Genomic DNA, 24,144 nt, shown 5'->3' on the forward strand with positions numbered 1-24,144 from the left:
ATGTATATACAGGATAGATAACATGGTTGTTCTTCTATCTGCTGTTTCTATGCTGAAAGAAACTGTCAAAGAGTCTTTGGTTGACCAGTATTGCATGTCTATATCTGTTTTCATGAGAAGCCACTTTGAAGATAATCAATATGTAATACAACCACCATTGTTAATTCCCTACCACTTTGTTTGTAACTCCGTATTGTCTGTATTGTGCTTGTGATATGTTGTAAAATGTTGTATGTCTGTTAATGTTTCTCTCCTTTTATCTTTAAAATAAAAAAAAAAAAGAAAAAGAAAGAGTCTGTGGGATGAGGTGTGAAAGGCTCAAATTCTTAACTCTGGCTCTTATTGTTGATTCTTTTCCCTGGTCACAACCAGGCCCCAGACCCAGGCAGCAAGTGGCTGTAGGAAGAAAGGATGGAGCCTGAATTGTCCTCTCTTTTTAAGATGCTCATTTTCCAGTGGAGTTTTTCTCCTCGCCTTGTTTACTGCACAGTACGCACTCTCATCTCTTGTGCCTCCCTGACTGAAGGATGGGAGCCACACTCCGAAGGTGGGCAAAGGACTCAGCGCCCACTGAGGCGTCCTGTGAACATCATTAAAACACGCAGGTAATGACAGCTTCCGCAGTGGCACAGTCAGCCTGAAGGATGTGTTTCCCACAGTATCTCTTCCATCCGCTCCTAACATCTTTACTCAGACAGATTTATAGTCAGCTCTGAGGATTTACCTTCTTTAGGAGACAATGTAAAAAACTGGAAAGTCTTTTTTCTTTTGTAGTTTTGTTTTATTACTGGGTGGGAAGGATGTTCTGTTTGACAGCGGTAACCTTCAGTATCACCCATTAAACTCTTTACAGATTGCAAATGATTTCTGTAACCCCACGTGTGGGAGACTGATCTGTGCAAGCGGATGCATGTGAGCAGGCAGCCCTCCTATAACAGAAAGAACGTAGGGAGAGACCTGAGCAGAAACCTTTTAGACCAAGTTGCAGGCTTCAGTGGCCAGTGTGTTTCCTGCCTCGTACCTGTCCTGCCTCTCTTCCGCTCCGCCTCCCCCTCTTCTGCTCTCCCAACACTCACGTTAGGCTCAGGGGTGTCACACTGCCGGAGAGAAGGTCATCAAAAATGTAAAATGAGGACAGACCATCTGTTCTTTAATTTAAGGTTTTCATATCCATTATACATAATTGCCAAAGCTAAGCCTGGTTATTCAGCAGTCCAAGGGATTAAAAGATAGCTCAGAGACAGATAGCAAAAGGAAATTTATAGCTTTGCTTTCTAGGGTAGAAATTGGGGACTGGCATAACTGAAATCCCTAAAGGAACTGGGGGGAAGACTTGTTTTAAACTTGGTTACATGTAAAAGGTTGGAATAACCCTCTGTCATTAATATATTCAGGTCCAAAGGAGAAAACCATTGAAAATCAGTGCTAGGTGACTTGAACTATGAAGTTGTCTTGAAGAACAGGGCCTTTGCAGTTGACATCTGGCACAACATTTTACACGAGTCTTCAGAAAACTTTCAGGCATGACCTAACAGAAGATCTTGTGAGATGAGGGGAGGAATCTTTTTAAGGGTAAATTTGCTTTGAGAGCTCAAGAATGCTGGGCCACGTATAGACAGAGTCTGTTGCCATTCAATACAATGTAAAAACCATAGAAAAGTAAGGGCAACACACCACAAGCCAGATGACTCCAGACCAAGGTGAAAGTAAAAGTGGCAAGATGTGACATACACAGATCTTTTGGTGGCTCACTGTGGGACAACTCACGGATGCTACTGAAGTGTAGTGGTCACGCTCACTAAGCATGTGGAATTCCAAACTACTCCAGAAGTCCGACTCCCCATCAAACTCCAAGACACAGCTATTAACATACCAAATCCCCCAGAAACAAATATGAGACATGTAACCAAGACGTAAAGGCATGCTAATCACAGCGTTATCTATAGTAGCAAAAAATGATAAAAAGTGAAACACATAGGCATGTGTTTCAATTATTTTATATCTACATTGCATAACCATTAAGAATCATGTCTTTGAGGAATGTTTAGTGGCCAGAAAAATACTTATGATACAATGAGAAATAAAAACAGTACAAAATGGAATCAATATAATAATATTTATCCACTTATTTGTGGGTTTTTCCCTCTGTATGTGCATGTACATTATAGAAAAACTAAAATGAACAATGAGATACCAAGTTAGTCTCCTTTGCCTCTGTATTCCCTTCTATGACACACACCTTCAAATGTACTATTTAAAAGAAGTAAGTCACACTACTTTTAAAAAGCACTGCCAACTCTCACAAGCATACCCAGTTAGTCTGGCACGAGGCTATTGTGTAATTATTATTAATAAATGATAATGTTTAAAATTTATGTCCCTAGGTATGAATAATCATAGTGAAAAAAACCTACACATCTCAGTGAACAGCCTGTGGGCCAGAGGCTTAACCCTCATGGTCTGTATTGAAGAACATCCTGCCCATCTCCTGCCTGCTGGGTTCAAAATCACAGACACATAAAGTGGGGATGGATGTCTGCCGGCTCGGCACTCTAGGCTAGGTGTTCACATTTATGGCACCCTTGACACAGTGAAGGAAGAGAGGGCTATGAGGGTCAGTCACCTGCCTCAGTCCCCTGCTTACTTCATGACACTGGATGCAAACCCCCTAGTTCTAGTCTGCTCTTTCAACCCCTACAGGGCTGGTGCAAACTCCAGGTGAGATGAATTCATTTCTGACACTTAAAAATATCTTCACAAAATATTTTGCTAGAGCTTCTAATGCGTGGTGCAAATCACTGATTTTAAAAGTTCTTGGCTTTCATACAACCCAAGTGGAGGTACTAGGGAAACTATCAAAAGGAGTTAAGGAAGGAAAAGCAAGAAATATCATTCCCATTTTACAGACCAGGAAACTAAGGGTTTGCTGCTACTTTTTCTGTCTCTATGGATTAGACAGCAGCTCCCTTGGGAGACACAGAGGGTCTGACCCTGAATGCAACTGGCTGTGAAACCTTGGTTGAGAATGTGGCAGCAATGTGTCCCGAGAAGACAGGATCCTGAGGAAGGGCCTTTGGGGAAGGAGGGGGTTGCTGAGACATGGGAGTACAAAGACCACGTATTTCACAGTGTTGCCATGGGAGCACTGCATGGATGGCTTGATCCATTCTATCCACTCACCAAAGTCAAACCCAAATCCCACAGATCCAAGAAACCTTTCAGGATTATCCAGCACAAAGCCCCAATAAAAACGCCTCAAGGCTGCCACAGGCTGAGCTCTGTACAACATCGGTGTAAAATTGTTAAGGGAGGGTTTGTGATTCCTTTTACAGGAGGAAAACGAAGCTCAGAGAGGTTAGGTAACTTGTCAAGCTGACCAGTTAATGAGCAGATTTCAAAGGACAATGTGTTGCCTCACCCTCTTGGCTGCTTCCTATCACCATATAATCCTTAATTCTTCAGCCCAAGCATAAGGTCCTTTAGGGCAGACAAATACCCTTATGCTTCTTTGGAATCCCCGCTCCTACCCCCTAGAAATTAGCAGAGTACCATGGACACAGTGAGGCCTCAATCAGTACCCTGTGTGAAGGGTCTGCTCGGCAGGAACAATAACTACGAAGAAGGAGTTTTGGGGGACTTCATTAGGCTTTATGCTGTACATAATGGAAACAAGAGTGAATATGACATACATAATTTCTCCTGGCTCTAGCTTAATCAGGCATTCATCACCATGTCTGATTCTGGTATGTGAAAAAAACTGCTTAGTAAGCATTTCCTGTGATGAGACTAATCAAATATGTACAGATATCACAGAGACTTAAGAAACAAAAACGAAATCATCAAACATATGGGAAGACAATGAATGAGATACAAGATGTAACATTACATCTGAGATTAATAATGAGCCTCTAAAGCATGAAGATTATTTGTCTTCTTTCTGGAAATTCACTATTCCAAGAACACTAACAGAGGAAGTAAGTCATGGTGTTAACAAGGATCTTGGGCCATTATACTCTGTACCTCTGATGGCGAACTTTTCAGAGGTTTCAATGATACAAACAGCCCACTGTGGCCCCTGCGCTGTATGTTTGCTACCATTGCCTTGTACTCTCTAAGAAGACTGAAGCATCATGATACTATTGGGTCAGAAAGAGAAGACAAGCACATTTTCAAGAGCTATTTCAGGAGAAGTGTGGTGTTCTGAGACTTCTTCATAATGACAATCATTCAGTTATTATCTTCATTGGCAAATACATTTACTATTTATGAAATGTGAATGGTAATTTTTAAAAAATTATTACATTAAAAGATATATTGCTATTAATCCCCTCCAAAACACTCCCCTTCACTTTGAATATACTTAGCCCATCATTTTTGCCACTTTCTGAAGCAGTTCTGGAAATTGTCTTTTGTAAAATATCTTCACTTGCCCTATTGTGGCTGCTTCAATGTCTTGAATTAATACAAAACCTTTGGTCTTTTTGACTTTGAAGAAGAGCCAGAAATTTTAGGGTGCCGTATCCAGAGAATAAAGTGAATGAGAGCACACAGTAATGTTTCCACAAACTTGCTTTTTTCCATTGGGTGACACTTGGCAGTAGCATTCACTGTATGTTTCATCACACCTCACAAAGGCACTCACAAAAGAGAACTTAGAGCTACTTCAGAAAGTGACAAGAATGCTGGGATAAGTGTGCTTGAAATGAGGGGAACATTTTGAGGCAGATAAATGGTAATATAAATTTTAAATAACATTGTATATTTCGATCCACTTCATATGCAATCTACATATGAATCTATTTGCTCTCCCAATACATCATTACTATATAGCTTTAGAAATACAGAGGGCTCAAACGAATTCACTGGGATTAGAATTTCTGACAGTGATTAGCTTAAGAACTTCTAAACTGACATATGGTAAACTAAACTAACAATGGCTGGGCGTATTTACCACATTTTATTGCCAAAGTATATATAGTAGTTTTAAGCTACTGAAATGCAGACTTCTGATTTCCTGAATATTAGAAATGAAGAGCCATATACACATTGTTCAACCAACATCCAGTGAAAAGAGCAAATATTAGGTTTATGGTACCTACATTTGCATCCTCAAGGTTGTGGCCATTGGTCTCGACCAATTCCTTGGTACCTTTTAACTGCAAATTTTAAAGAAAAACAAAAAATGAATATGCAATATATTTAAGTATATATCATCTTGCTAATGTGATTTTTCTGAGGTTGCATTTTATAAACTTCCAACAAGGAATAGCAGATGGACACATAATTCTAATGAGTCTTACTGAAACAAGTCTGAGACCAATATTTTATAAAGCTTGAGAGTTTGCAAAAAAAGAAACAATAAGTGGGTCTTGGTCATTATTTTTTAAACAATAAGATTAGAAAACAGTCCCATTGGCATAAAATGTATAAAATTGGTTCTTAAGAATAATAAATGATTTAATTTCCTAGTTGGATTGCTATTAATTTAAACCCTGTGGTATTTATAAATTGCCACCAGCTAAATGGTGTTATACTAACGATTATTCATGAATGATGGATCTTTCAGCCATTTGAACATGCTGCAGTGCTACTGTACATGTCTTCCTTGAGAACATATTTGAATGGCTCAGCTCACATCATCCCTGGACCTAAAAGGCAAAGACGGATTGCTTCTTTTGAGAGAGGGAGAGTTGGAAAGACATCTCCTTGACCACTGAAGCATTAGAAGAAAAGCTATTTCTCAAATCAGATTTTTAACAGGAAACATTTGAAAATACTCTTCTTTCTCAAAGGCTGAACAGTAATCAGATATGAGGACATTTCAGGAAATATTTAATATTTAATGGGAATTTTATCCTATCTTGACTCAGAACACAGAGCAAAGGAAAAGGTGAGCTGGTCTTGCAGCTGCTTGCCAGAATTTCTGCCCAGCTTATGATGCTTAAGAAGCTGCATCTCCTTCATATCATTTTCTGCCTAGTAGGAAATATACATGGAAAGAATATCTAAAATTTGAGAAAAATCAAATTCATGTATACCACCAATATGTTTTGATTGTTTTTTTCTAGCTATTTGTGCACATTCAAACAAAAACATCTTCAGTATTTTGAAGGTAATCTTGAACCAGGAACGCCATACCCTCTCCATGCCAAGAGAAGGGGTGTGCTAAAGAAATGGTAACAAAGAATTTGAGGATAGGGCAGCTAGTTATGGATACAAGTCTCTTTGTTTCAATGTCACATCAACCCACTGAACAAAACGATGCCCATTCTTCTTCAGAGCAACATCACAGAGGTTTCTAAGCCTGGCAAACACAAAGAAGCACGGGCAGTGTGTGATGTGTATAAACGGAAAAAAAGAACCCCAGTGATAGGAATACTATTATCAGAGTGTACAAAAGAACCTCAAAAAACTAGCTTAAGTTTTCTTACTGGGGCGTTCCTCATCTTCCTCATCAATACCCTCTCTGCTCCTCACACTTTTGGTCCTGATACTTGTGCTTCTGTGAGTTAGAGTAAGGTTAGCTCAGAAGAAGCTCTGTTCTTCTGCAGCAGGAGGGAAGGATTATTTGTTAAAGTTTGCTCAACCTTTTATGTGTTTATCAGCATAAATGTGACAGCTGGTTTCCTTCTCCCTTTTAAATAAATTCCCATTTGCCAGTCCATATTATTCTTCAAATGCCCTTTCTCTTTATGCAGTTCACTTACTCTCCTCCCCTTCTGTCTGCAGGTATCGTTCACTGCTTGCTCTATTCTGTCAGAGCTCCACCTAAAACTCCTTCTCCTCCTGCAAGCACCTCTCCTTGCAGCTGAAGCTCCAGGTCCTGCTTCTCTGCCCTTGCGGGCCACTCCCTGTTCCTATTTCCAGCTGCTCCTCTCCCCAAACTGGGGTTAAACATCTTGTCTCAAGAGACTTGGGCTGACAAATGAGCTCTGGATGTAGGAAGCTCCCATAATCCTCCAGGAGATGAAAGGCAGGAGTCGGAGGGGTGGAGGGACCTAGCGAAGCTGCATCTCAGCAAACTGGGGAGCAGAGGGAATGAATCACCTCTCCTGGCCTTCCCTAGTGGAGGTGGCCTCACTGGGGGTGGGTCTGTCCTTGAAACCTAGCCTCTGGTCAGGATTCCTAAAAGTGGCATTTAGTTTGAATAGCAAAATCCTGTCTTCAGAAAAGGATGTATCATTTCTTGTGTGTGTGTGTGTGTGTGTGTGTGTGTGTGTGTTTGTGTGTGTGCTCATTTGTTAAGGCCATACGTATGAAGGCAATGAAAATGTGTTTACACATGTAGTTCCTCTAAATGGATCCACAGAAGGCATCATAATCCTATGCTTGTGAAAGCGAAAGGTATGATTGTCGAAGTACTTCTGTGGGTGACGAGGAAGCTGCAGGGATATGGAAGGAACATGTACATTGCCTCCCGCCTCCTGCAAGGACATCTGGGCACCAGGCAAAGACTCACAGGCAAGTCGCTTGGGGATGGCTGTGCAGTAACACCCAGCTGCTTTTGGGTGTTGTGTGTCACTGTTCCCCTGAGCATTAGGTATTCTTGGTGCCTCGGCTTGAAAGGAAAGACAGCAGATTTAAAAACACCTCCTTCTCAGTGGTATTTTCTAAGGCCTTCAACAATTTTGCTGTTCTGAATCCTCTTCACATTCTCCTTTTTTAAGTCACGGAAAGCAAAGTGTGACGTCCTACCGATACCTGTGTGGGTGCACTGCTCTTTAAAAATGCATACCATAGCAAGATTGTGTCAATACTTTCTGCACAACTCAGAATCTATTTTTATAACTGGGATTGGGACTTCAAATAAAAACAAAGGATTTGAGTCATTTAGATAAAAGGGGAATTCACCATTTCCCACTCCAGCGAACACTATTTTTTAAAAAATCTTGGAGAGAATGGAAAACAAAAACACAAAGCTATATTTGTCTGATCTGGAGCAAAATGGAACCAAATGAGTTTCCCTCTGCCAGGAGTCTCAAAATAATGACAAGAATGGAGGCTGGTGATTTTAGGTCTCCAAGAAATTGTGAACTTAGCCAACTAGACTTTTCAGTTCAATGTAATGTACCCAAAATCATACAGACTTAGCCTCACTGTAACTTTGTAAGTCTATATTAATAAAATGAAGGTAATCATTATTTTTAGAAAAATTTTCCTCCAAAGTTATAAAAGTTTATAAACTTATATATCTGTGGGTGAGGAGGAAGCTACCCTCCTTTTAGGAGGCTCCTTACAAGTCACTTATACTTTTTATGGAAAATAACGAAAAAATATATTTTAAAATTCTAAATCATTGAAAGATAGAAAATCACTTCTAAAGAGACTGAGTACCAGCTGTGCTGCAGCTCTCCCTTATTTCATATTTTCTAGAATGTCACTTTTGGAGTTACTTAGTATAAACAACCTTTTCATAAGCATGTGAAAATATGAAACAACCTAGAGTTGACTGCAGGGGGCTGGATTTACTACCTGTGGTTTTTCCTGCCATCTAATTAGAGTCATTACATTGTCTGCAGAAAGTGAAAGTCAGGAACTGGACAGCATTGCAAGGGCTCTCTTGGCTCTTCCAGTGTGGACTTTGGGGCTTGGCTTTCAGTCTGCTGCCTGCTAAGTGATCCATCTTGCTCTACTGTAAGACAATACTTTCCTGTTCACTTATCAATGTCAGGCCACACTTTTGTATCAAAGGAAGCTGGAATGAAACGATCAGATTTACAAGCATGTGAAAGGTTTGTCGCTCACCACTGTCAGATAGTGCCCTGATACAGAGAAAAGATTTTTTTAAATGTTGCTGGCCAATAGATTAAAAACTTCATCAAAATTCATTGCCTTCTTGTAGAAGCATTCACACAACGCAGGTGGGTTTGGGTAGCAAACTTGCGGGGAGGTTGGATGGAGTACAGGCTGATCATCCTGCAGATTACCTCAGTTACACTTGTGTGAGTGGCACACTAGGGAGTGGGAGTCAGGAACCTTTGAATTTCTCCTTTCACTTACTTGCTCCTGCAGGACTTTTAGTAATGCTTGTGTGTGGGACTGCTCTTCCTTTGCTTGTTCCAGTTCTGACTTTTTGTTGTTTAACTCCTCCTGGATGGTCAGCAGTTGCTGTAAAGTTAAAAGGATATTTAGCATAAGCAGGACTGAAGACCAGGCGAATACAAGATATTCAAAATATGATCCAATGATGAGATTTTTACATGTTTTACAGCTCTCTCCAGATACCAGCTGACTTTTGTGTGTGTTTCCTACTTAATATAAGGAACATTGCAGTTTTGAACACACGATTACCTTGTGACACTGATGCACAAAACCCTGTTCTGGTATTTGGAAAGACACCATTATACTCCTGCAAATAAATGCATATTTGTAAACATGTACAACAGTGTCAATAAACAACATATTTATAGATGATGAAACTAAACAATAATGAAAAGGTAATCAGTCAACTTGTCCAGTTTAACATGTTACAGTAAAGCCAGCTTTACGTAGCTTCGTAGAGTTGCTTGATCAAGCAGTAGAGACCATAAAAGAGCTTGTTATTCTCTCTGTTATGATGGTGATGTTTTATTGAATCAGCAGGACTGAAGTCCAAGCTGCAATCAATAGATCAGCTGAGAAAACTGCTGATATAAGCTGTCAAAGTACTAAACTATGGCCTACATGGCTATTTTTAAGCAGGGCTACTGGAGAGATTTCTGTAAGCCCCGAGTTTTCCCTGCCCTATCCACGCTAACTCTGTGGAGGCTCACCTTGCCTGCCTGGAGGCCTGTGCTGCCCAGCTCTGCCCTGATTATCTGGGACACGGTTCTCTGTTAATGTACACATAGGCTGGATAATGCATCCAAGAACTCCAACAAAGGCCCTGGAAACAGCTTTATCTATTCAGCTTCTTGACAACAAAGGACCAGACTGAAAACGCACAAGAACATTTTCCTGTGCCACAAATGCTGCGCTAATGCTGTGGAAGCCTTAGTGTATTCCTGCTACAAAGGGACTGGTCTCCAACATCCGGGCTGTTTCTTCAGGGCCATGGCAAGCTGGTGGTGGAGCTGCCTAGGCGGTTCCTAACCACAACTTGTAATCTTCTAAAAACTTGGTACCTATTTTACTACCACCCCCCGTGTCACCATCACATGGGCGCGCATCACAGGACCCCAGGTACCTTCTTAACAGTTTGTGTGACTCAGTTATGCATTGATTGGCTAGAATACACCAAGGAGGAAGTCTCTCTTCTCCTCTGGCATGGTGGCAAGTACTTACAACAACTCAGTCAAACAGTGAGGGGATGACACTGTCCCTTCCTGCTTGTTCATGGCTGATTCCAGATTAGTCCCAAGAGGGGCTGGTACTCTGACTTAGGCAATGCTAAGTGAATTGTTAGTTTTTACCAGACAACTTCAAGTCCCAATCTTTAATCTTGCTTTAAATGAGCCAAGTGATGGATAGGAAATTATTTTCAAAAGTAGGTAGCTTGTTTGCTCACTGTAGCACATGAAGTGGCAAAACAGAGAAACAGCTTATGTCCAGCAGTAGAAAATTAATAACATTTGTGACAATGCTATCCAGCCATTAAAAATGAAGCTGCACAAACTCTAGATACAGAAGACGCTCATAATACACTACTCAACAAAAAAGAGTCCAGGTAACAAAAAGGTTGCATTTAATTTGCCAACATAATCACAGAGAACAATATTCAGATACTGTCTCTGAGTGTGTAACTTTATGGATCTTTCTGTTAGTTTTGTTTGTTAATTTTCTGATATATCTGAAATGATATATTTGGTAATAAGAAAAAGATAAAATGACTTTACTGTGGGGGGGAATAAAGAAATATTACTTGACACAGACCTTAACTGTTATAGTGTGAATTTTCACAGGAAAAATATTATTAAGCTTCCTAATTTTTACCAATAATAGAATGTAAAGATTCTTCATCTTTAAAAGTATTATTTTCTCTGATTCCCTATGATTTTAAGTATCCCATTATATGTTTGCTAGCTATGGGATTTTATTTACACTTTCTCAAAGCATAGTCACAGGCAATGGTTCTGAATTCTGGCTATCCATTAACACTATCTAGGAAGCTTCTTTTTTTTATTTTAAAAATAAAAGGAGGAAAACATTAACAGACAACCTTCTACAAAATAGCAAAAGAACAGTACAGACAATACAGAGTTACAAAGTGGTAGGAAATTAAGAATGCTTGTTGTATTACATATTGATATCTTCAAAGTGGTTTCTCATGAAAACAGAGACATGCAATATTGATCAATCAAGGACTCATTGACCATTTCCTTCAGCAAAGAAATAGAAGACAGTAGAACTATGTTAACTATCCTGTATATACATGCATACAAAATTTCTCCTTCTTTCCCTTCTCTTTTCCCACATCCCAGTTGCTCTTTACCCTTGAGCGTTTTCCTATCACTTCACAATATCTATCATACCTCCAAGTTTAAATTAACCTTTTCAGGTTTTACACTAGTGAAACAATACGGTGCTTGCACATGCAGGTCTGATTTATTTCACTTATGAGTATGGTCTCTAGTTGTGACCATTTACCTATAAAGACCTCGAGTTTATCTTTCTTTATAGCCCAGTAATATTCCATTATATAAAAGTACCACAATTTTCTTATCCACTCCTCAGTGGATGGACATTTGGGCTGCTTCCACAATTTAGCAATTACAAATTGTGCTGCTATGAACATAGGTGTACATATATCACTGTGATATGATGTTTTTAGATCTTCTGGGAAAATACCCAGAAGGGGAATAGCTGGGTTGAATGGGACCTCTAGACCTAGCTTGCTGAAGAATCTCCAAACTGATTTCCACAGTGGATTCACCAGTCTGCATTCCCACCAGCAGTGGAGAAGGGTTCCTATTTCTCCACAGCCTCGCCAGCATTTGTGATTGGTTGATTTCTTAATGCTAGCCATTCTTACTGGGGTAAGGTGGAATCTCAATGTTGTGTTAATCTGCATTTCTCGAATGATTAATGATGTTGAACATTTTCTCATGTAGTTATTTGCCATTTGTATTTCCTTATCTGAAAAGTGTGTATTCATCTCAGCTGCCCATTTCTGGATTGGGTCTTTGAATTTGGAGGGGCTGATATGTTTTAATTCTTTATATGTTCCAGATAGAAGCCTTTTGTCTGAGGGACAGTCAGCTAAAATTTTTTCCTAGTTTGTGGGTTTTCTTTTTACTCCGCTGGTGATTTTTTAGATGTGCAGAAGCTTTTCAGTAGGATGAGATCCCAGTTGTTGATTCTTTCAAGTGTTTCATGTGCAATTTGGTTTTTGTTCATGAACTCTCTGTCTACCCCTATGTCTTCAAGGTTTTTACCTACTTTCTCTTTCAACAGATTTAGTGCTTCTGTTTTAATATTGAGATCTGTGAACCATTTTGACTTGAGTTTGGTGCATGGTGATAGACTTGGGTCTATTTTCAGTCTTGGGCAGGTGGCAAGCCAATTTTTCCAGCACCATTTATTAAAGAGGCTATCGTTCTTCCAGTGAGTTTGATTGGCCCCTTTCTCAAAGATTAGGTGGCTGAGTGGGCTTTTGGCTGTGGCTGTTTCTTCTAGTCTGTTGCACTGATCCTCAGGTCTGTTTTTTAGCCAGTACCAGGTTGATTTTATGACAGTAGCTTTATAGTATAATTTTAGGTCAGGGACTGTGATTCCCCCTGACTTGTCCTTGTTGCCCAGGATTGCTTTTGCTATTCTGGGTCTCTTCTGGTTCCAGATGAATGTAAGGCATGTTTTCTCTAGATCTGTGAGGTATGTTGATGGCAGTTTAATGGGAATTGTATTGAATCTGTACAGCAGTTTTGGGAGTATGGCCATTTTTACAATGTTGGTTCTTCTAGGAAGCTTTAAAAATGGATTTCTGAGTCCCAAGGAAGAACAATTAACTGAATATCTGGAGCTGGGACCCAGGCATTGATTGTTTTTCTGAAACCTTCACAGATAATGCTAATGTGTAACTAGGGATGAGAACCACTGCTTCCTTCAGCGCTCCTTTAATCCTCAGTTGGCTGCAACATGACTTCAATCCTGAGCACTCATGCTGTTCCTGCAGACACCACCAGTGCTGCGCTAACTGCCATCCCATACGCCACTTCTTTTCGTCTCACTAGATGCTGTCTGGTGAGCCTATTTGTGCCCATGGCTTCAGCCACACACATCTCATGTGCTGGTGCTTCATAACGCTGTCTTCACAACTCAGTCTCTTTTTCTGCTCACTAGACTCTTAACTGACCATGTTTCAAAATGTCCTGATCAGCACATGTTCTTTCTCCACTCCTCATACATCTCAGGCCTCCCCTCCTGGTACCCAGAGCTGAAACCCTAAATCAAACTTGACCTCTGTCACAGCCTCAAAACCCATTCGCCTATTCCTCTACTTCATCTGCTCACTGTCATAGTTCAGGCTACCATCTCTGCTCTAGATTCTGCCATGTCCAGCTGACACACAAATATCCCTCTGAGAGAGTTGAGTACTTAAGAATGACAGTGCTCCCATGCTTAAAGATAGTATTAGTTCCCCAGAGCACTGAACGACTCACCTTTCCCTAGATATGCCAGGTCCTTTTATGACTTATGGCAAGTTTACTGCCTGGCATTCTGCCCATAATTCTGACTCAGTCTTCAAGCTCCAACTCCAATGTTGCTTTGGGCTACCACCAAAATGTATGATGTTTTTGTGCAACTCAAAAGAGGCCCATCTGCAGGTAGTCATAACCACTCCAGTAGTGGATAGGCACTAGGCTTCATTCCCATTTACCCCTACATCTTGGTGCCCTACCCCAAGACAAAATCTGCACAGTGGTATGCAGGGGCCTTGAGTTCTCTGAATTATGTTCAGTAGCCTTGGATTCTTCCTCAGTGAAGATAATGTGTCCTCTAATTGTCCAAGGAAAGTTAGCTCATCTACCTTCTATGCATCCAAAACACTAAGGTGTACTACATTTCATACTTACTTCCCCACATGACTACATCCACCAAAAATTAGGTTATAGCCAGTACACAGTAGACAGTAAATGAAAGAAGGGAGGAAGGAACAAATGTCTGATTTTTTTTTTTTTAATTTTAAAGATAAGGTTTTTTTTATTTTAAAGATAAGGTTGCCACATTACATACTGTTATCTTAATGAACTTGCTCAGTCCACCAGACATAAGAATGTAAGATTGATCAAAGAATCAAAGACAGTAACAAATAATAAATAATAATAAAAAAATTGGAAATAGTACAGAGCTTCACCATACAAATGGTAGGAGTTCAACAATGGTTCTTATACTGCATACTGTTGTTTTCAGATCAGTCATTCTGATTACCAGATTCAAGCGTGTAAAATTGGTTAAGAAAAAAAAATGTAAGCAATGACTATTCCTTTCAATAAACCAGACATCAGCAATACACCTTTCCCAGCTATCCTTGTATATACATATAAATTTTGTTTTTCCATTTTAAAGAGAAAAGAAAAAAAAATAACCAATACAAATGCATAAACAAAACAGCACAGAGAACAATACAAATTATACAGAATTTCAAAACAAGGTGATAGGATATAGGAAGGAGCAGCTAGAATGAAGGAGGGGAGAGGAAAAAGAAAGAAGGAAGAGAAAAATATGTATATGTACACACAGGATAGCTACGATAATTGTACCACTAATACTTGTTGGTTTATTGAAAGGAACTGTTAATGTGTAATTGTTTGATCAATCTTACATGCCTATATCTGGTTATCTGTGCAACCATTTTGAAGAGAACATTATGTAATATAACAACCATTGTTAATATCCTATCACCTTGTTTTGAATGTCTGATTTGGTTTTGCTGCTTCTACAGAGTTAAACCATGATTTACCAAAGGAAAACAAAAACTACCTGCAGCTCTATCACTGGATAATTTATTGTTTTAGACAGATGGATACATAAAGCTTTCAGAGGAACATAAGAGCTCCATTTAAGACATTCTGATTTATTACTCTGGTAGTTTCACATATCCTTCTTCATCTGTAGAGGAATATTTCTTAAAAGGTTAAGTAATCCCAATCAATGAATTTATAATTATGTAACTATTCTCCATGTCCCACTGCAAAAAGAAAAAAAACACCACCAAAGAAAAAAATAAAATCAACACACTTACACTGTTACTGCATTTTACAAAATTAATGCTTTGTTTTGTTTATAAAGTATATACTTGTGAATCTAATATTTATGTATTCAAAATAGTGGTGAATCAAAACTGCTATTCTTCATTTGAATACATGGCCTATAAAAACAGTGAGATAGTTCAGAACTAGATAATTTAAGTCAGCCTTTCTGGTCCTTTTCATTGAAATTTATGAGACTGTATAATATTCTTTCTACTTTGAATTTTTAAGTACCAATGTGTCTCAATTACAGAAGTTCACAGCAGCTAGAACTTAATCAGAAGTGTTTCCTGGTTGGATTGGCTGACTGCAGCATAATTTTCATTTAACATTTGAGAGTATGGCATTAAACAGATGCACTATTACATTCTTTGGTGGTTACAACTGGATGTATTCCAATTAGACAATTATCCGTATGCCAATCAAGTGGAAATACTCTGGCAGACAATAAGCAGGTAAATAAATACTGTACCTGATACATTGTGATTTTCCCAGGCCACCGATTTAATAGGATCCCTTGTAATGCTCTTTGGAGATGTAGACTTTAGTGTGTAATGGGTCTTTCCTTATAACGATTTCAAAGAGCATTACAAATGTTATTTGGAGTCCCAGAATAAGTGAGGTCACATTTCCATTTTTACAGATGGGAGAATTGTAGGCACATAGGGGTTTAAATCATGTATCTGAGGTCACACTGTCTGGAACAGACCTACCACTTACACAGCTCAATTTTCCTGCCTCAGACTGTGATTTCTACCTTGGCAACGACATTGCATTTTTAATTTTAAAGGGAAATCAGAACATGGCAAACTTAAAATCCTCCTCACAACAACTTTTACCAGGCACTCATCATGCCCACTTAGGAGCAAGGCTGTGTAAGATAGGTTACTGTGGAGACTTCTGGCAGCAGTGTTGGGGATTTAACTTTCCTTTAAAAAGTGTAACACCCCTTACTTGTCTTTTCTTCCCTTAAATCTTGTAATTTGGTTACCAAGGTGAAGTTTTTACATAGTTGACAGATTATGTAAGGTTAGACTTCATGAAAGTCATAGATACTATAAATATCCTGCATGAAATATACACACAACATGACATTATAAGGCTGACACTCATATAACTAGGATAACTCTCAGGAAGGTTTGGCTGAGGGCAGAGGTTGTGGTTGACACAAAACAGAGAAGACCCTGAAATAGAGCACAGATCTTGCATCTTCTGTGGTGGTAGCGAAGTTAGTACCCTTTCTGTATTTAGGTTGGCAGTATCAGGTGAACTCATAATACCAGCTGGAAATATAGAGACTAACACCAACACACACACACACACACACACACACTATTTTCTTCTTCTTTCTTTGCCTTAGGATTTCCCCAGTGGCTGGCTGATTGGGTCTATGTTCATTTCTAAAGCAATCTGCTACTATTCACTCATTTATTCCTTCAACCAACACTGGGCTTACTCTTTGCAGAGTGCAGGGCTGGATAACTTGGAAGCTACAAAGGAACAAGGTTAAGGACCCTCTCTTCAAGACCCTGGGTCACGAAGATGATAATACAGGATAAATGATCTAGAGTAGCACAAAATAATAATGGTTAAAACCAATGCAGTTTCCATAGGAATTCATGTTTTGGGGCATCAGAGGACAGAAGAATGGGCTCAGGAAATCAACTGTGAGTCACAATTTGTGCCTCATATTGGAAATAAGCAGTGGAATATTCATGAAAAAGCATCAGAATCTTTGACTCTGTGGGGTATCATCAGCTTAAATTTAACATGTTTTTGGCCTTTTTGATAAATACTATTCTATTTCCATAACTGCTATAAATCAGATCCCCATCCAGTGGGACATATCTTTAAGGCCAGCAGAATATCACCTAAAGAAATGGGGTCCAGGGACTTCCAAAGGGAATTCCTACCAACGGTTACAGTGGGTGTGACTGGATCTAGGTAGACCAACCCCAGGGGTGCTTTAAACGTCTCACCCCTGTGGCAATACCTATAGGTGCACATCCAGCTGCATCCTGGACTGTCTATGTACTGTCTGCAACCTGATTTCTCCAAACACTGTACTTCAGCTTGCAATCTGTGGCCAGCTCTGCCAGCTCCTTCTGCTACAGCCCTGAGATTGGAGTATACGCCCCTAACTCCTTCCCCCTTGGTGTGATCCTTTACTCCCACATAGTTCCCTATGCTCTCCAGACCCTCAACTCCCAACCTCCATTCTGTTTCATTTCTCACTGACTTCACACTGTGAGGAACATGAGCTCAGTTCCTGCTGACAAAGCCAGACCACCCATGCCTGTTTTACATCTAACATTGAGACTCCTGAGCCAAACTTGACTATTCAGAAAATTTGATATGTAAAAAATATTTAGTGCACATTAGTACAACCTAAGCACAAGGCTTTGCCTAAAGCCAAACACTTTCAATGGTAATGATATTTCTGACAAAAAAAAAAGGAACCTGGCCTGGGGAAGGACCATTATTTACTGCCTAGTACTTGTAAAGTTCACTTTTCTTCTTGGGAAAAAAAGATGGGATTGAACTAGTTTGAATTTTCCCATCACAGTGGGTATTAAGATTATGCAAGCTCTATTCTAGTTGAAAATGTCATCTGCTGCGGATGAAACAGCACTTTGATTTACTCCAAGGTCTGAGGGCACCCAAGCTTGTGGCTGGCATATCCACTGTGGTACCTCTCTCTGCCCCAGGCACAATGACCCCTGCAGAGTGACATCTGGAAAGAACTTCACATTCAGATGACTGATAAAGGAACACTGGATCACAAAAATGAAATTGTGTTCAGAGCTAATATCCTATTACATCAGGCTATACATATTTAATTCCTTGGGTCTTTCCTCATAAATCAATTCCTCCAGGCCCTTAATCTCATCAATATCTTTTCTGATATTGAATTTTAAATGCCATTCTCATTGCTAGGCAGAAAGGCAATCTCATGTTCTCGATGGGATCAGGCTTCCTTTATATCCGAGCAACACCTGGAGCATGACCCTGTCCTCTGACCTTGATATTAAGATTCTAATGTCAGCGAAACTGAACAGCCCAGAGGAAAGCTTGCTGGAGCTTGCTCTGTGAGAGGTCAAGACCATGAACACCAAATCATGCCTACACCAACCTGGGTGCCCAGAGAACTAGGGAGATTATTGAAGAAGCAGAAGTAAGCATCTCCCAGGCTCCATATCTTTCTGGGGGTGCCTGAGACATAAAATACCTCCCTGCTCCCAAGGGCAGCATGCTGGCAGGCTCTCCCTTCCCCGATCATGCTAAGGGCCTGAAACAAAGGCTGCACAGAATGTGTACATCTGAGCCAGATCTCTCAGAGGATGAGGACAAGAGGGAAAGAGAAAAGTGGGGAACCCAGAGAACAGGTTTTAGAGCTGAAATATTTCCAGGTTCCTTGGGGCTATAAAACAGCAAGACTTTACCTGCCATGAAAAAAGAAAACAAAATCCAGTAATTCTCTGCGTCAGGAAAATTTCCAAAGGGAGAGAGGAGGAGTCATTTTTGTAGGATTCTAAGAGCCACAGAGAGGCTGGAAAAACACAGGAAGAGATCAAGTTCTAGGTCTAATGGACTAAGATGTGGGAAGCAGTGGGATTCTGAGGGTAGGGCCTGGAAGCTATCTGCCTTGGGGTGCAAGGAGGTAAGCAGGTACAGTGGTTCTGAATTTTCAAACAGTAATAAAGGTAATCAAAGCCCCATCCATATCATGGTACATTAGCTATTTGAAGCAAAATCAGTGATAAAATCCTTCCTCATAAAAATATTTTGATCTAAATTTCAAATAATTACTTCTAGTACTGTTAAAATTTAACATTACACAAGTAGTCTTTAAATCAGCACACTGCACTGTTAGTTCTTTCACATATTTTATGTTCCAATTGATTGTCCCAGCCCTTACCCTTTCCCTGCTCCCTTTTGCAAGCACACACAAAGGACGCAGGTACACACACTCGCTGTGATTCAGAATCAATTGCGCTTGCTTTGAGCACAGTGTCTCCAAGCCCTGTGGCACTACATACATGATGCTTTTCATGGTAGATTCAAAATGAATAAAGAGCAAAGATGACAAACTAGAATTTGCACTGCTTCAATTCATTCCACAGGTCCACTTCAAGAATATTTACACTGAAAACTTGACACAGTGCAAGAAACCATGTCTTACTTTTTGGCTTTACATTTTTAGTTCCTATGAAATGTTTTTACTAAAGTTTAATACTTTAAAAATTGAAATATACTTTTAGATTGTTAATTATTTACTTCAAAGCTAAAAGACAAATCAAGAAAACATTACATCTGGGTGAGGCATGGTGGTGCACGTCTGTAATCCCAGCACTGTTGCAGGTTCATGGTCAGCCAGGGCTATAGTGAGTTTAAGGCCAGCCTGAACTACAAAGTGAGACCCTGTCTCTAAAAACCAAAAGAAACCACAACCAAACACAAAACACAAAAAAAGAAATCTTTATATTTGTGATATAATTAATAGCTGCTTAAACTGCCTTTTGCTGTTAGTGTTAATAAAGTTCACTTATTACTTAAGTGACAATGGTTTTTACCTGTAATATTATGTTAATTGAAATCAAGGGTCAAAGTTCAGATTGCTCAGTGGATTAGGGAAATTATTGGAGGGGTAGTCATGATTTATTTCATTGTACTAGAATATTTTTCATATTCTTTTTTTTTTTTTTTTCAGTACCAGGAATCGAACTCATGACCTTGTGCTTGCCAGGCAGGCACTGTGCCGCTGAGCTAACTCCCCAGCCCTGACATTCTATTTTTTAAGGGCTTAAATATATATGAAACTTAATACAAGAAAATTTTCAGTAGGGCATGATGGTACACACCTAAAATCCCAGCACTCTGGGACACAAAGGAAGGAGAATCTAGGTTGAAGGCCAGCCTGGGCAACTTGGTGACTCAGTGAGACCCTGCTTTAATCACTTACCAGTCCAATTGTTTAAATTTAGGATGACCAAAAATTGCATATTTTTGTTAGTTTTTACCAACTAATATAACAAGAAATCTTAAAAAGACAATCTTATCAAATTTCTTCAATACCAGAACAGACCAGTTGAAATAACACCTGCCCTAGCAATGGTCAGGAGAGTTAGTATATAAAGAGATACACCACCTAAATGATGCTCAGGGTGAAGTCTTCAGTGGTTAAAATAAAATAATAAAGGGCAGGGGATGTAGCTCAGTGTAAATGCCTCTTCAGTATTGAAAAAAAGAAAAGAAAAAAATTCAGCCAGCAGTTATTTCTTGGTCATTATTATTATTTGTTTCATTCATGATTATCACTGAAAATAATGTCATTTAGAGCAGGAGAGTATTTTTGAAAGGATCCTCTCCTAGTGCTAAATTACACTAGGCAGATGCCTGCTGACCATCAGTAGCATGGCCTCTGAGAGAGAGAGCATGGCCCTGGCTTATTGGGCTGGGCGGAGGTGGGAGCCCTTTCTTTGGATTCAGTTTCAAAGACATTTCCTTTGCTTCACTATGCCCCTGGGAGGGGTTCATATGGAAGATGCATTCATATAACCCACTAAAGTTACCTGTTCTGAGATATAGTACTTTAGCCCAATAAGGCAGTTTTATTCTGAAAATAAATACAGCCAAGGGTTGGCAAAAAGGCAAAGGCTGATATGATTTAGCTCTGCTGCTGATTTGCTGTGCAACCTTGAAGGAGTCGCTTCACTGTTCTGGTCTCCTCTTTCCCCTTCTACTCCCGCCACTGTCTCCTGTGGAATAATGTATCATCAGTAAAGTAACTAATTTCTTGAACCGTGAACAACAGAAAAAAGCAGATGTAAAAAGGGTTTGAAAGGTTCTAAAAACTACTTTCTCTTTTTCAAATGATTCTTCTTTAAACTGTATTTTGCAAGATCATCTCCGCTTCCTGTTTTTCACTTTCTTCACACGTTACGTAAACAATACTTACCTGTGGAATACTGGCAGACTAGAGAACATTCATTAAGCTCTGAGGTTCCTTGAATGGCAAAAGGCACTGAGTTAAATAGAAGTGCTGTCCTTCTCCTCAAGTGACTTTTAACTGCCCAGAAAGGGGAGTCCTGGAGGTTCGCATGTAGAGAGGAAGGCGTGTTGCTTGCCCTACCCTAGTTATACTGGTTGTCCTCTTGCCAATTTTTACCACACAGAGGGGTCAACTTGAATTAATGCTGCATCCAATTCACAAAAGAAGATGTTAAATGCCTGCTGAAGTAGGAATACACATCAGTCCTATTTCACCCATTGCCTTTTCTGGCAATTTCACTGAAAAAGATAATTCAATTTGCTGGGATTTAGGCATTCTTATCACTTTTTTTTGTAATTACATGAGGTGGTGATCACCCCAACCTCCGGACACATGTACAGTTGTTAATGTAGAAAATTAAAATATTAACATGCTTTTCAGCCAGATTGGCCCATTTACTCCAATCAAACAATAACCTGATTGAACAGCTGGGTCTTGCAACATGCCCCAAAAGCTAACAGAGATTTGTTTTTTTCTTTCTAGGGTTTAAACTCAGTCACGATCAGAGATGACAGCTAGCAATCCCGTGGAGGTGACTTGATCTGTGATGCAAACCCTGTGGCTATCTTCTGTGGTGTCTCTGGCAAGTGACAGAGGACTCATCCACCACAGCCAATGGAGAGCCAACCCATTATAGTGTTCATTCCAGCAGCAGCAGCAACAGATATTACCACCACAACTGGCCTCTGGTTGCAGTTTTGGGGAAGTACCTTTTGACTTCATGAAATAAGGGTACATATCAGAGTCTTAAAAGCTTTTAATGGAGCCTTCATGAAAAAAGAAAGTTGCAAGGATCTAGCATGTTCTACAGATAAATGAAGAGAGGCAATACACCTAAAGATCTTATCTCTGTATCAGCCAGAAATGTGTAAGGATGAAAAGTTTATTATGGTATGCAAAGTTCACATCATCCAAGTTACTTAACTCCTGAAAACTGCAGAACTTTACTAAAGATAATTCAACGATTACGCTATTCCCAACTTTTCTTTGTTAGCACAAGTTGATATTTTTATTACTTGAGCAATCAGACATCTAGGAGCAGGGTAAGGGGGAAAGAACAGCACCTGAATATAGCAATTTGAATCTTTAAGTGACTCTGGCACAAGCTTCATAAATAAACAGGCATATTCATCTATCACAGAAGCTGGGGGAAAGGGAGTCTACCCCTTCCCTCAAAATTTTCAAGTTATTTTAATGCATTAAGGCTCATCTGGAATCCTGTGCTTCAGAATAGTTAGAGTAAATAGAATCTCTGAGTTCTTTGAGTTGTATCTGTTCCACATGCCATGGTCAGGGGAGGACTGCAGCAGACCAGACGTTTCCTGAGGGGCTCTTAATCACCTGCAGTAGTCCTGTGGCAGCTGCTTAGTCTGTACAATATCAGATTTTCCCTGCATTAACTGCATATTGCACAAGAAATCACAACAGCAGCGGCAGCAACAGAAGACCTCAACAAATACTGCCCATGTGAAATGTGCCACATAGCTTAAACATCTGGGGCTGAGGTTTAGACAGAAAAATATGATATAGCATCACTCTTGCATAAATCCCAAAAGTATAGACAGAAAATTACCATCCTAAATCAATCTCTGCTTCTGAAACATTAAATACAGGAAACAAAGAAATAAGCTGAGTGTCTGCCTGGCAAGCATAAAGTCCTGAATTCCATTCCCAGTACCAAAAACAAAACAAAACAAAACAAAACAAAACAAAACAAAACAAAACAAGAAGTAAGCTGATCAACCAAGGACTCATTGACAGTTTCTTTCAGCAAAGAAATACAAGCCAGTAGAACAGCTATGTTGACTATCCGGCATATACATACATACAAACTTGCTCCTTCTTTCCCTTCTCTTTTCCCACATCCCAGTTGCCCTTCACCTTTGAGTGTTTTCCTATCTATATCTGTTTTCATGAGAAACCACTCTGAAGATATCAATATGTAATACAACAAGCATTGCTAATTCCCTACCACTTTGTTTGTAACTCCATACTGTCTGTACTGTTCCTTTGATATTTTGTAAAATGTTGTCTGTCTGTTAATATTTTCCTCCTTTTAGTTTAAAAAAAAAAGAAGTAAGCTGAATTACTCGGACCCTTCATAATAAATGGTGCCAGTATGGCCATGAACGATAACAGCAAAAAAGGCTCTTATATGAAAATTAAGAGAAATCAGAGTTGGAGTTGATATCAATGCACCTCATGATAAAGAACTTCTCTGGTCTTAGCAATCCCTCTGCTATGGATCAGCAACTGCATGTGTTTTTGTATCACATATGAGACATCTACCCATGACCTTTAGGTGAAAGTTTCAGTCAAGAGTTTTGCTAAAGTTAACTGAAAGGCCAGCTCCTAGCAGTGACAGCAGAGAAGATATGATCATCCATGCTATATAGATACTTAAGTTTGTATTGCAGAAGTAGGGGAGGGATAATGCTAAAGTTATTGTTGATGACTTTCCAAAAAGAAAGAACAGGGAAGCCACATCTTCAGGCTCTGCTAGTAGACTGTGTGCAGCAAATAGTTTTTGCTTCCAGATGACAACTTGAAAATGTAAATCTTGATACAAAGCAAAAGATGAAAATTAACTGCATTCTACTCCAAGTGATTATATTGGGATTTAGAAATAATACATTGAAATTGATCTGGGAGGGTTTAAAAGAACCTTTTTTTTTTTTTTTCAGCCGGGCGTGGTGGCACATGCCCGTAATGCCAGCACGTGGGAGGCTGAGGCACGAGGATCTTTGTGAGTTCAAGGTCAGCCTGCGCTACAAAGTGAGCTCAAACCAAGCCTGAACTGCACAGACAGACCCTGTCTTAACTAGACAAAAAGAAAAAACAACCCAGCCCCCCACGCCTTGCGCCCAGGCAGCGAGTTCTCCGGGAGCTGCAGCGCTCCTGGGTCCGAGTGTGGGCCGGACTCAT

At 39.7% G+C, this 24,144-nt stretch overlaps 1 protein-coding gene across 9 annotated transcripts in view; it reads right to left on the reverse strand.

Annotated features, from left to right (window-relative positions):
* Enox1 (ecto-NOX disulfide-thiol exchanger 1) overlaps positions 1-24,144 on the reverse strand; it is a 552,470-nt gene that overhangs the window by 58,013 nt on the left and 470,313 nt on the right. For all 9 annotated transcript variants that reach the window (XM_013506967.1, XM_013506965.1, XM_013506964.1 and 6 more), the window contains 2 exons: positions 9,001-9,108; positions 5,100-5,156 (listed from right to left, as the gene is read on the reverse strand). In XM_013506967.1, coding sequence (XP_013362421.1) covers positions 5,100-5,156; positions 9,001-9,108 — 165 coding nt within the window. The remainder of the gene's footprint in view (positions 1-5,099; positions 5,157-9,000; positions 9,109-24,144) is intronic.

Source organism: Chinchilla lanigera, unplaced genomic scaffold, assembly GCF_000276665.1.
Source record: "Chinchilla lanigera isolate Chin_1 unplaced genomic scaffold, ChiLan1.0 scaffold00117, whole genome shotgun sequence".
NCBI lineage: Eukaryota > Metazoa > Chordata > Mammalia > Rodentia > Chinchillidae > Chinchilla > Chinchilla lanigera.